This window comes from Balaenoptera borealis (assembly GCF_965194805.1).
Source record: "Balaenoptera borealis genome assembly, chromosome: 7".
Lineage (NCBI taxonomy): Eukaryota > Metazoa > Chordata > Mammalia > Artiodactyla > Balaenopteridae > Balaenoptera > Balaenoptera borealis.
This window is the reverse complement of record NC_138864.1, coordinates 19,593,867-19,607,822: the sequence shown is the minus strand read 5'-3', so window position 1 is coordinate 19,607,822 and position 13,956 is coordinate 19,593,867. Positions and strand designations below refer to the sequence as shown.

The window sequence follows — 13,956 nt, the reverse complement described above, 5'->3', positions numbered from 1 at the left end:
GCATATATCCAGAGAAAACCATAATTTGAAAAGATACATACACCCCTATGTTCATAGCAACACTACTCACAATAGCCAAGACATACAAACAACCTCAATGTCCATTGACAGAGGAAAAGATAAATAAGATATGGTACATATACACAATGGAATACTATTCAGCCATAAAAAAGAATGAAATAATGCCATTTACAGCAACATGGATAGAGATGATCATACTAAGTGAAGTAAATCAGAAAGAGAAATACAAATACCGTATGATATCACTTACATGTGGAATCTAAAATATGACACAAACGAACCTATCTATGAAACAGAAACACGGACATACAGAACAGACTGGTGGTTGCCAACAGAGAGGGGGTTGGGGGAGGGATGGATTGGGAGGTTGGGGTGAGCAGATATAAGCTTGTATATACAAAATGGATAAACAACAAGGTCCTACTGTACAGCACAGGGAACTACATTCAATATCCTCTGATAAACCATAATGGAAAAAATAAAATGTATATATATATATGTATAACTGAATCACTTTGCTGTACAGCAGTAATTAACACAATATTGTATATCAACTATACTTTAGGAAAAAAAAACATGGACTAATTTAGATATGTACTTTCACAGAAGTAATAATCTGGATGGCTGTTTGGTTATTACAGAGTCCTAGAAATTTTTATATCATCTAGAACTAATGCCCCCAAACAAGTAGTTCTTTTAGTAGTTAGGTTTATTTTCTTTTCCTACATGATCAAATGAATTTGTTAAATATATATTGTAATAAATTTTAGATATAATAAAGCTTCATACCTAAAATTTGGCCTATCTTGTACTTATGTTACATTGTAGTCCTATTTCTTTTTTAAACTACATGGAGAGTTTTGAGGACTGAAAATAATTCAGTCGAATGTGTTTAATAACTACAATGATATGTTCATGGAGTTGGATATTCTCTCAAAAGACATACTAGTTTGAAAAGGGTATACTTTTTTGTTCACACATTAAGGATAAAGTATTTCTATTTGGTTAGCTACTTTGACCTTTTTTTTTTTTTCCAAGCAGAAAGGAAGACTTTCTGTGAAATATTAACGTTAAAAATATTTAACTTCTAAGGCAAGCCACTTATGTAAAGAAATGGGTTAGTCAATTTTAAGAAAATGGTTTTGCTGGATTTGATGGCCCATTAAGTAGAGCCTAAGACTGGTTAAAAGAGCAAGTGGTCTTGAAAGAGAGGGCGAGAGAGAGGGATGTATTTCCTATCACACCTGCCTTGGCATTTCTGTCGACTAGCTGTGTGACCCTGGCTAAATTAACCTAGGTGCTCTACACAAAATGAGGGGATGGGACTAGGCAATTGTTTAGATCTCTTGCATTTGGGATTTCTTAAACCTCTTTCCTGAGCAAGAGGCAGGGTCAGGGAGCATATTAGGTGTGAGAGCTCCGGAGATGCCTGCATCTAGTGTCTAAGGGTTTGCCCAGCTGCATCTAGTATTTCTGACAGTCATTTTATATCTGTTCCCTTGAGAGGTAACCTCTTCCACTGGGGGATTTTATTATTGGGGTTTTTTGTTTGGTTTTTTACACTACTGAGAACGTTTTGTGGGCTAAATATTTCAAAGTCTTCACTGCAGGAAAGTACCAGTACTATTAAGGTTAGATTTTAATTCTTGGTGCCACATTGGGATGACTAGAGAGAGCTCTGAAATGCAGTATCCTTAATCTATTACTACCTAGTGAATGTAAGATAAAATGCAGCCAACTATCTAACCCTAGCCTTTGGTGCTTGTCATCAACAGAGCTATGGTTGCATGTGGAACTATGTCAGATATCGCTGTAAATCAAACACTTGAGTGTTTAAAAAAATAAAATCACAAATTCCATGACAGTGAAGAAGACACTTTATGTCTCTGTCCAAAAACCCTGTATGTTCGGATTAATGTTTAACATAGATTGTAGTAAGCTTGCTTCGTGTAACAAAGTTCGTTCAGGTGGCAGGCTGAATCAGGGACATGTAGGTAGAGCAGGAGAAGCCTTCTGCCATGGCACTCAGAATTTGATAAGTTAAAGATTATATGTAGGTTCGAATGAACTTACAAAACAGAAATAGACTCGCAGCCATTGAAGACAAACTTGTGGTTACCAAAGGGCAAAGGCGAAGAGGGATAAATTAGCAATTTGGGATTAACAGATACATCCTACTATATATAAAATAGATCAACAACAAGGACCTACTGTGTAGCACAGGGAACTATATTCAATATGCTGTAATAAGCTGCAAGGGAAAAGAATCTGAAAAAGAATACATATATACATAAAACTGAATCACTTGTATACCTGAACCATTGTAAAATCAACTACACTTCAACTAAAAAAAAAGATTATATGTCGGTTCAAGTTATTCCCCAGAAGAGACAAAGCTAGGTGCTGACGTCTGAGGTGCTAAGAGCAGGTCTGCTTTGGCTGCTTTATGTTGGAGAGGGAAAAAATATCCTCCTTCTTCCACTCTCACAAGAGAAGAAACAGAGGGCTGAGGGCATGGAACATGAAAGAAGAAACAGGGGACTTCTTCTGAGAAATTGTAAGCAGGCAGCTCGTTACTAAAAGCCTCAAAGCTTATAATGGAAAAAGGCGGTGAGAACTTCCGTTCACGTTTCAAAACTGTTCCTTTTTCCGAAGCACGAGAATCAGGGCTGGGAAGGAACTTTTAGTTACAAGCATAAAGTGAGTTAAAAAAAGAAAGTTCTAGTCAAGCTTGCTTGGGGAGGGGTGTAGCATGTTTGTGAGGGGTGGGTGAGGTTGGGGGCAAGGGGTGGTGAGGGCAGCGGGACGGTTCCTACACAGGAGGGTTTGATTAAACTGATTTGTTTAATGACTAAGGGTTACTGAGAAGCCTACCGATTCTAGTTGCATTTATATGAATTTTGCATATATCTTGAAGTGTATGCATAAATATATAAACCGTTATATATCTAATATTTATAAAAGTAGGTTTTCAAACGTGTCCTTTAGCGTTGTATGCTTAGTCACTTAACCGCAGTCACTTTTTCTAGACAAAGGCTGACTGAGTGGAGAGGAGAGGCCGTGCTTCCCCCGGCTCAGTGGGCTCTGCCTGGGAAGCGCGCTGTCACCTGTCAGTGAGGACGACCTTGGCTGGGGAGTGACTTGCCCTCGTGTATGCCCTGTGACTTGGAAAACGTCAACAGTCCTGTAAACACACGTACGTGGTCGGGGGAAAGCAAGCGCGAGCAAGAGCAAAGCGAAGACACTAGATCTGAGGGCAGAGGAGGCAACACAAGAGAGTGAAGCGCTTGGCTTGGGGGGAGCTTTTAGCGGGGGAGGAGTTTCCAGAGAAAGGTGGTGGGGGGGAAAGGATTTGCAATAGCTGCTCTGGAGCGGGTTAGTTACCGAGGGGGAGGCAGACGCGGAAGAGGATTTCTGTTGCCTTACGTATTCTTCCCATGTGGCAGTGTTTCCTCCAAATATGGAAGTAGAGATTTGAATTATTCTCGAATACATGTTTAGAGAGTTGACCCATAGGGTGAGCTGGTTTCACATTACAGTGGAAAAACTTCTAAGTCAGCAGTGGTCCAAAGAATGCCCGACTTCCAACACTTTGGAGTGGATTTATGAAACTAATGTGTATGTGAACAAATATTTAGCATGTTCTGCATTGTGCCGAGTTCTAAAAGGGACGCTGATGTGGCCAAAGACATACTCTGTGTCTTCAGGGAACTTACTCTCGGGTTAGGCGGGGAAGGTTTATCAGCCAATTGGCAAGAGAAGAGAGAGCTTCAGAGAAAGGGCTGTGAACCAGGCCAGAGAGAGGGGACTGCAGGGTAAAGTGAGGTTTCCCTTCAGGAAAGGGCTGGTTCGGAGGAGAGATAAGAGTTAGGATTTCACGGAGGACAACACTACAGGAGCGACGGCGGAAGGGAAATACAGAGGTACCGCATACAACGGGATAGTCATTATGTCTTAAAGGATTTCAGTAACACCTCACTCTACTCAAAGCCCTTTCACTCGAATTGGCTCTGTGATCCCGGTGGGGAGCCCGGGTCTAGTCACTGGCATTTTACAGCTGAAGGCAATGAGGACTTAAGATTCAGAGAGACTGTGAATCACCTGAGATCGTGTAGGGGACAAACCAGGATTTGCACTTATCACCTGACCCTTGGGCCCCTGTCCCCCTAAGGCGGGGCAGAGAGGGGACTGCTGTAGCAGTCTGGAGAGGGTTTAGAGTCCCCTTAGCACCGCGAAGATACTGGTGAGAACGCTGGTTCAGCTGCTTTGACACAGACCAAAATCATAGTGACATAAATAGGAGGGGTTTGCTTTTCTACCTTATACAAGTTCAAGCTGGCAGGTAGTCCAGGGGAGTCAGGTACAGACAGCTTTAAACCACAAGGTCACTGGACCTCTCGAGACTGACGTGCCCCCACTCCCCCTGCCCCCAGAGGCGGAGCTACTTGGACACATCAACCCAGTTCCTTGGTTCAGCTAATGGGAAGCACTAGCAAGAGATCAGACCTGGGGAGGGGGCAGGACTCCAGGGTGTTTATGCCCCACGACTCTCCGCAGGGTGGTCACAGTTGGCTGCATCCCTCAACCAGAGATCACAGGTTGCTTTTTCTTTTTTCATTGCCCCTCTCGGTTTGCGGTATCTTAGTTCCCCGACCAAGGATTGAACCTGGGCCGCCGTAGTGAAAGCACCAAGTCCTAACCACTGGACCGCCAGGGAAGTCCCTACAGGTCCTGTTGAATGCCCCTTCTACGCACTCCATCTTTAGTCTGTTGTTTTCACCCTCTCTCCTCACCCCTGTCCAACGGTGGCAATAGCCCCCTGCCTGGTGCTGGATCTGGGCTGCTGTCCTTTATGGCTTTCCTTCTCCCTGCCCACATCTTTGTCAACAGTTCCTTATTAAACTGTCCAGCCCATGCCCTTGTCTCCTGCCAGAACCCTCACTGGTACAGTCGTGCAGGGACCCGTACTGCTTTTACCTTGTTTCACCAGTGTTATCCTCTTCTACATGGTTACAGCTGACTCACCATATTCTGGCCCAGCGGAAGGCTGAAAAAACAAATGGAAGGTGGATTCGTCTCCTAGAGCTGCTGTAACTAATCACCACAAACACAGGACTTAAAACAACATGACTTTACCTTACAGTTCTGTGGGTTCGACGTCTGACACAGGTCTCCCTGGGCTGAAGTCCAGGAGTCGCATGGCTGTGCTCTCTTTGTGGAACCAGCGGAGGAGAATCCTTTTCCTTGCTTCTTCCAGCTTCTAGGGTCCTCTTCTTCCAGCTTCAAAACCACCAGCATCGGCCAAACCCTTCCCAGCCTGGCGTCTCTCTCTGCTGCCTCCTTCCATGTTTATAAACCTTTATAATTACATTGGGCCCACCTGGGTAATCCAGGCTGATTGCCCTGCGTCAAGGTCAGCTGATTAGTAGATTAGCACCATAATTCCACCTGTAAGCCTAATTGCTCTTCACCATGTAATATAACCTATTCTTACAGGTTACAGAGATGAGGACATGGACATCTTTTGGAGGCCATTATTCTGCCTACCACAAAGGGCAAACAGCTTCCTTTTACTTTTTCTTTTTAATTGACATAGAGTTGATTTACAATGTTGTGTTAGTTTCAGGTGTACAGCAAAGTGAGTCAGTTATACATATATGTGTATATATATATATTCTTTTTCAGATTCTTTTCCATTATAGGTTATTACAAGATACCGACTATAGTTCCCTGTGCTATACAGTAGGTCCTTGTTGTTTACCTATTTTATATATAGTAGTTTGTATCTGTTAATCGTAAACTCCTGATTTATCCCTCCCTCTCCTCCCTTTTCCCTGTGGTAACCATAAGTTTGTTTTCTGTGTCTGAGTCTATTTCTAAACAGGTTCCTTTGAAGGTTGTGCCCTTGTAGTTACACTCAACACTCTCACGAACATCCTGTTGGTCAGAATTTAGTCCCGTGGTCATACTGAACTGCAAGGGAGGTTGAGAAATAGAGTCTAAGTAGGCAGCCGTGTGCCTGGTTAAACCATGGAGGAGTTCTATTACCAAAAGAAAGAAGAGGGATATCGAACAGCACTTTCCAGCCTGTGCCCCATCAGTCTCCTTTGCTCTTGCCGGGATCTACTTTCCATTTCCCTTCACTTCATTTTGCCCCCTTGGGGCTTTGGCTAATTGCACTCACCTACTGCCCTTGAGCCGCCCTTCACCTGGGATTGGTTTCTAATTTAGGAGAAGACAGAATTGTTTCCTAAATGGACCACACCAGCTACCTCATCATCGGTTGTCTCCTGATATTCATAATTTCTCTAATGATTTTCCTGATCTTCATAATGAACTCAGAGATAAGTTGCAAATGTTTCTAGCTGGTCTCTGGTAACAGGGTTTCCCCACACTTACTGGCCCACACACCTGCTGTGTGGCCTACCCAGCCCGTGGTCCACCATCTTGCTCTGTCTTCCACAGTCAGTGTCTTAGGTTCTATCTGCCCATCCCCGCTATCGAATCTTCCAGTCTCAGTCTCTACCAGCCTGGTCACTCCTCCCAGTGACCTTGGCTCCTGGCTCCTACCCTTCCCTCAACCCCTGCTCTGAGATGTCAGAATTCAGTCTACCCTTCTCTGTGTTGGTCTCTCATGCCTCAGCAGACCTCCCAGTGCTGGGTAGTTGATGTAGTGTTCACTCAACTCAAATTTAGGAAACTATTAGAATAATTATAATAGAGGCAAAGGAAATGGATGCATGTTGACGTGTGTAAGTATTTACAGGAAGAATTAAAATGTATCTTCTAATCACATTATTTGTTGACTATCATATATAGGCGCTTTACATACTCTAATTCATTTAATTCTTCTTCTTCTTAGCTACTTACATCAAATTATCTTCCTTAGATGGGAGGCAGAGCCACGCCTTCTACCAGGAAAGTTGATGAAGCATCGTATAGGCAGAATACATGGATCTAAAACCAAGAGTGGAAATACGTGTGATGCTGCTCACACTTACATCCAAATGACTCACAGGCAAAATTTTACCTCCTGTACCTATGACTCTGGGCTCTTGTCCCTAAGGAAGTCTCGTCACTTGACAGCACAACAGTTGTTCCACTGACTAGAATACATACCATTTCCCAGTTTTTCAGGCTTCTCATGCTAAAGGATAAACAAGACAAAAAAATGGGGGGGGGGGATTATAATTTTGTCTGGGGTAATTGATCTCGATTTTTAAAGGGAAATAGAGCCGCTGGTGCACAGCGGCTAGAATCCGGACAGTCTAGTCTTGCCATGTCCCAGGGAAAAATGTAAGAGCAATCTCCTCCATTCGTGCAGGACCTTCCAAGGCTCAGAATCCTCAGGAAAGAAGGTTTGGGTCACTCTACCTGGCAAAGAGATGCTTGCTGAAGACAGAATGTAAAGATCAGAAATCCCAACTACAGCTTCTTGAGTAGTTACAGAAGTCTGCGACCTCAATCTGTGTTTCTCAATATGTGATATTTTATAGGTACTTCTATTTTTATTATGAAATAGAAAATATATTTAACTTTTTAATCTCTTTCCCCACTGCTATTCTGTACTTAGCATATGTTGGTAGTGAACTTTATCATTTTGAGTTATGAATTCAGTACATCAAGACAGACTTGTAACAGAAGTAGAAAAGGAACAGAGTTCAGCTGGAGACACCACCTGAGAGCTGGATGCACTGAGTGAGGGACGGGCTCTTAGGCTGGTTCCCCCGAACACCGGGGATATGCTTTCAGATGGCTGAGTGCATGCAACACTGTGTTTGGTGGAAACATTTGTTTTTGTTTTAGAAGAAAAGATGGGATGAAGAATGTATTATGATATTAGGAAGTCATAGAGGTGGGCTAGAATGGAAATTTGTCATTCATTGATGCCTGGAAGCAAAATCCTTCCTACCTTGGAAGAGTCCGAAATAGGTGGAGGCAAAATTCCCCTCCCACCACCAGAGCCCAAGGGGGCAGACATTCTCTCTTCTCACTCCCTGGCAGCCAGGGCACATGAGAAGGTTCAGCCAACTGGGCACTTCTACTAGGGATGTTGAGTCATGAGAAAGTGACACAAGAGGGACTTCCCTGGTGGCTCAGTGGTTAAGAATCTGCCTGCCAATGCAGGGAACACGGGTTTGATCCCTGGCCCGGGAAGTTCCCACATGCCACAGAGCAACTAAGCCCATGCGCCACGACTACTGAGCCTGTGCTCTGGAGCCCGCGAGCCACAGCTACTGAGCCCTCGCACCACAACTACTGAAGCCCGTGCACCCTAGAACCCGTGCTCCGCAACGAGAAGCCACCGCAATAAGCCCACACACCGCAACAAAGAGTAGCTCCTGCTCACAGCAGCTAGAGAAAGCCCGCACAGCAACAAAGACCCAACACAGCCAATAAATAACTTAATAAAAAAGAAGTGACACAAGAGGCAGAGACGGTTGGAAATTAACAGGATGGTGGAGAGTGTCTATCAGGGCCAGCATGAGCATCCTTACCTGAGTGTCCCTGAGGTGTGATCTTGAATATACGCCCAGATGCATAATTGTCCTTGGTTACATTTTCTCCAGCCATTTCTTCAATTTTATGTGCTTTCAGATATCCTTCCTGTACATTCCCTTCCTGCTTGATAAACTCTCGTCAGTTTTCAGTGTTTGCAATCAAGAACTCAGACTGGGAAAATCATAATATTTAGTTGGCTTTTTACTTTTAGTTATTTGGATTCTTTTCATTTTACCATAAGTAGTGTGGCAATGAATTATCCCCAAAGCTCCTCCCCCCACGCCCCCGTGTTTAAGATTTTTTCTTAATGTACAGGTTTAACTGGTCTTAGAATAGATCTTGCTATACATTGTCAAATTACTTCGCAATGAATAGGAGATACTGTTTCCACTGAATCTTTGCCTTGGTCACATCTTGAACTGATACAGCAAGTAATAGAAGTTAAGATGATTTATCTGACATTACTGAGGAATGAGATTTTCCACCTATGTACATTTAAAAAAAGATAACCAAAGCTTACTATTTTCAACACCAAAGTTTAGAAACCATAACCACTTTTTAGTTGCAGTCTTTCCAAAGTACATCACATATTTCCAACCTCATCAAACTGCAATCCCTGGAGGCCCACAGAGATGATGGGTTTATCTTTGCCCTTCTACTTGATTCCCCAGATCACTGTGCTTTCCTCATGACTGGGGAATTTTCGGTCTTTCTGGAACTCAACAGCCTCCCCAGAGAGAGGACAGAAACTCTTCCCTCTTTAACCCTTTCCTCACTCTCCAGTCTATTACTTGTAGAGTCTGCCCACTGAAAAGGTAGAACAATTGAACGTAGCTATTTCAAACAGATCACCATGCTTGCAAAACTAAGACTATCATTTGTACCAAGTTGAAAGTCAGCATCCTAGTGGGAAAGTTGGAGTGTGTTCCACTCTCTACACTGGAGTAAACAATCATGTTTGTGATAGTCGTGTTCTTCGACTCTGGTTCATTCTGTGGGCTGTTCGTTGGTGGAAGTTTCCAAAAGTCCAAGTGCTGGATGCGTGGAGGATTACAATCATGTATTTCAAGAGAGACTTCTGGGGTGGTCCTTCCTGTAGAAAAGTTTCATCTTATTCTTCACAATCACCAGGGAAACTGCGATTTTCCTTAGTAACCTACATCTAAAGTAATTCCATGTTTATATGGAATCCTAAAGCTCCTTTGTTGAATTATTAAATCCATCTGTTATGAGCCAGCCCTTAATGGAAATGGTTCCAGCTGCTTCTTCTCTTTTATACATCAGTGTTGATGTATATGATTTCTCAATCACAGATGTGGGGTCAAATTCCCTTAAAACAATCCCTCCGAAGGAGAGCATTCCCAGTGTGCTCTATCATATAACATACATGCAAGAAAAGTTAATACAAAATCATAGATCCATTTTGAAATGAAACAATCTGATCTTTTATACTAAACAATAGCAACATGATTGCTAGTCTTTTAAAAATGAGCAGCAGATCTTACAGCAAAAATGCTTGCAGACACGGACTTCCCTGGTGGTGCAGTGGTTAAGAATCTGCCTGCCAATGCAGGGGACACGGGTTTGAGCCCTGGTCCGGGAAGATCCCACATGCTGCGGAACAACTAAGCCCGTGTGCCACAACTACTGAGCCTGTGCTCTAGAGGCCGTGAGCCACAACTACTGAGCCCATGTGCCACAACTACTGAAGCCTGCGCACTCTAGGGCCCGTGCTCCGCAACAAAGAGAAACCACTGCAATGAGAAGCCCGTGCACTGCAACAAAGCATAGCCCCCGCTCGCCACAACTAGAGAAAGCCTGCGCGCAGCAGCAAAGGCCCAACACAGCAAAAATAAGTAAATAAATAAATAAATTTATATTAAAAAAATGCTTGCAGACAAATTATGAAAAGTAGCTCAATATTTATCTTCTTGTATATTGTTCTAGTGCCATTTGGGAAAAACAGAATCCTTTGGTTGAGAGAATGAATATGTAGGAGAGTGGGTGTAAAAACGAGTTATATTTTGAATTGTATGCATTTTATTCAGAACAGAATAAGAGTTTTACAGACAAAGCAAAAGCAAATCCAAATAGAAACTACAGAACAGTCTAGTATATCCCATCCATATTTATGCCAACCCAGTATTAGAAATATTGATTTATTTAAATTTGTTTAAATTTATTTATTTTTATTTTATTGTGGTAAGAACATTTAATGAGATTTACACTCAATGCTTAAGTGTACAATACATTATCATTGACTATATGTATAATGTACGGCAGATCTCTAGAACTTACTCATCTTGCTTAACTGAAACTTTACTCCCATTGATTAGAACTCCCCACTCCCCCCACCCCAGCTGCTAGCAACTTATTTAACACTCAGGTTCACTGGACTGAAATGAGTTTGAATACATACTTATTTGTAGATTTGTACTTGTTATATGTACATATGTCTATATCTATTGTATGTCATATTTAGGCTATGAAAGGAAAGGAAGGCAAAAGGAAAGGTTTCCGAAACCAGAGATGATCCCTTTACTGCTCCCTTTCTATTCCATATAAAGTGGCATTGCCTTGGCCAAGCTTCACTCCACAGCTACACTGGGCAAGGAGAGGGCTCGGGGATGGAGGCAGAAGAGGCTGACCATTTGTGCGTCCCAACTTCAGCACTGCACCTCAGGTTTGCTCATGAGAAGCCAGAAACGAAGGCACAGGTGATTTTGCACTTTAACTCTGCCTAACTGTAGCAGGTAGCATATTTATTTTCTTGCTCGATGATTTCATTTTTAATGGCAATGACTTGATCTCCCTACTGTTTCAGCTGATCAGCTTTTTCTTGTCTACTTAGATTCAAAGCTTGGATCTTTGTTTCTAAATCTTAAAGAAGAAAATGGAGTAAATGTTTAATTAGGTCCCATTTGTTTATTTTTATTTTCATTACTCTAGGAGGTGGATCAAAAAAGATCCCGCTGTGATTTATGTCAGAGAGTGTTCTGCCTATGTTTTCCTCTAAGAGTTTTATAGTATTCGGTCTTACATTTAGGTCTTTAATCCATTTTCAGTTCATTTTTGTGTATGGTGTTGGAGAATGTTCTAATTTCATTCTTTTACATGTAGCTGTACACTTTTCCCAGCACCACTTATTGAAGAGACTCTTTTCTCCATTGTATATTCTTGCCTCCTTTGCCACAGATTAGGTGACCATAGGTGCATGGGTTTATCTCTGGAGTTTCTATCCTGTTCCACTGATCTATATTTCTGGTTTTGTACCAGTACCATACTGTTTTGATTACTGTAGCTTTATAGTATAGTCTGAAGTCAGGGAGCCTGATTCCTCCAGCTCCATTTTTCTTTCTCAAGATTGCTTTGGCTATTTGGGGTCGTCTGTGTTTCCATACAAATTAAAACTAGAGCTACCATATGATCCAGCAATCCCACTCCCAGGCATATACCCAGAGAAAACCTTAATTTGAAAAGATACATGCACCCCAATATTCATTGCAGCACTATTTACAATAGCCAGGACATGGAAGCGACCTAAATGTCAGGTGACGGATGAAAGGATAAAGAAGATGTGGTACATATATACAATGGAATACTACTCAGCCATAAAAAAGAACGAAATAATGCCATTTGCAGCAACACGGATGGACCTAGAGATTGTCATGCTGAGTCAAGTAAGTCAGACAGAGAAAGACAAATAACATATGATATCGCTTATATGTGGAATCTAAAAAATGGTACAAACGAACTTATTTACAAAACAGAAATAGAGTCATAGATGTAGAAAACAAACTTACGGTTACCAAGGTGGGGAGGGGAGGAGGGATATACTGGGAGATTGGGATGGACATACACACACTATTATGTATAAAATAGATAACTAATAAGGACCTACTGTATAGCACAGGAAACTCTACTCAATACTCTGTAATGACTTACAAGGGAAAAGAATCCACAAAAGAATGGATATATGTATATGTGTAACTGATTCACTTTGCTGTATAGCAGAAATTAACACAACATTGTAAATCAACTGTACTCCAATAAAAATTAATTAAAAAAAGAAAGTGGAGTAAATGATATCTATTTGATAGATTCGTCCTGGATACCCATGTTATACCAAACACAGGGATTTATGTGTCAATTAAGGACATATTTAGTTTTCTGTTTTGATTCAATGGATAAAGCACTTATTTTCACCAGATTTCTCAAGGTTTTCACCTAAATCAGTAGACAAACTGATATTTTTGTCTAAAGCTAGTTAGAATTCATTAGAAATGAAAAGACAGATGACAAACCTTGACTGGATTTGGTGAAGTGCTGTATTTCCAAAGGTTTGTTCTTCCTATATTCACTTTTACACAAGTGTCCATCACTTTAGGGCTTCCCAATCTTTCAGGAAATAGACTGAAGACATTTTTTTAAAAAGACATGTTCATTTCTTCATTCTTCCCTGCTGATATGGAAGTCCCTGAACAGTAAAAGCAAAGTGATGCTCTTCACTCTTATCCATCCATGCATCCATCTATGAATCCATACATCCATCCATGAATCCATCCATGCATCTATCCATGAATCCATCCATGAATCCATCCATGCATCTATCCATGAATCCATCCATGAATCCATCCATGAATCCATCCATGCATCTATCCATGAATCCATCCATGAATCCATCCATGCATCTATCCATGAATCCATCCATGAATCCATCCATGCATCTATCCATGAATCCATCCATGCATCTATCCATGCATCTATCCATGCATCCATCCATGCATCTATCCATGAATCCATCCATGCATCCATCCATGCATCTATCCATGCATCCATCCATGCATCTATCCATGAATCCATCCATGCATCTATCCATGAATCCATCCATGAATCCATCCATGCATCTATCCATGAATCCATCCATGCATCTATCCATGAATCCATCCATGCATCTATCCATGCATCTATCCATGCATCCATCCATGCATCTATCCATGAATCCACCCATGCACACATCCATGCATCTATCCATGAATCCATCCATGCATCTATCCATGAATCCATCCATGCATCTATCCATGAATCCATCCATGCATCTATCCATGCATCTATCCATGCATCCATCCATGCATCTATCCATGAATCCATCCATGCACACATCCATGCATCTATCCATGAATCCATCCATGAATCCATCCATGAATCCATCCATGCATCTATCCATGAATCCATCCATGAATCCATCCATGCATCTATCCATGAATCCATCCATGCATCTATCCATGCATCTATCCATGCATCCATCCATGCATCTATCCATGAATCCATCCATGCACACATCCATGCATCTATCCATGAATCCATCCATGAATCCATCCAGGAATCCATCCATGCATCTATCCATGAATCCATCCATGAATCCATCCATGC

At 41.9% G+C, this 13,956-nt stretch overlaps 1 protein-coding gene across 1 annotated transcript in view; it reads right to left on the bottom strand.

The window, feature by feature from the left end:
* Positions 1-498: 498 nt before the first annotated feature.
* Positions 499-13,956, bottom strand: part of LAMB4 (laminin subunit beta 4) — a 115,682-nt gene continuing 102,224 nt past the window's right edge. Inside the window, 2 exon segments of the mRNA XM_082400401.1 lie at positions 499-11,335; positions 11,339-11,403. Coding sequence (XP_082256527.1) covers positions 11,264-11,335; positions 11,339-11,403 — 137 coding nt within the window. The 3' untranslated portion in view covers positions 499-11,263.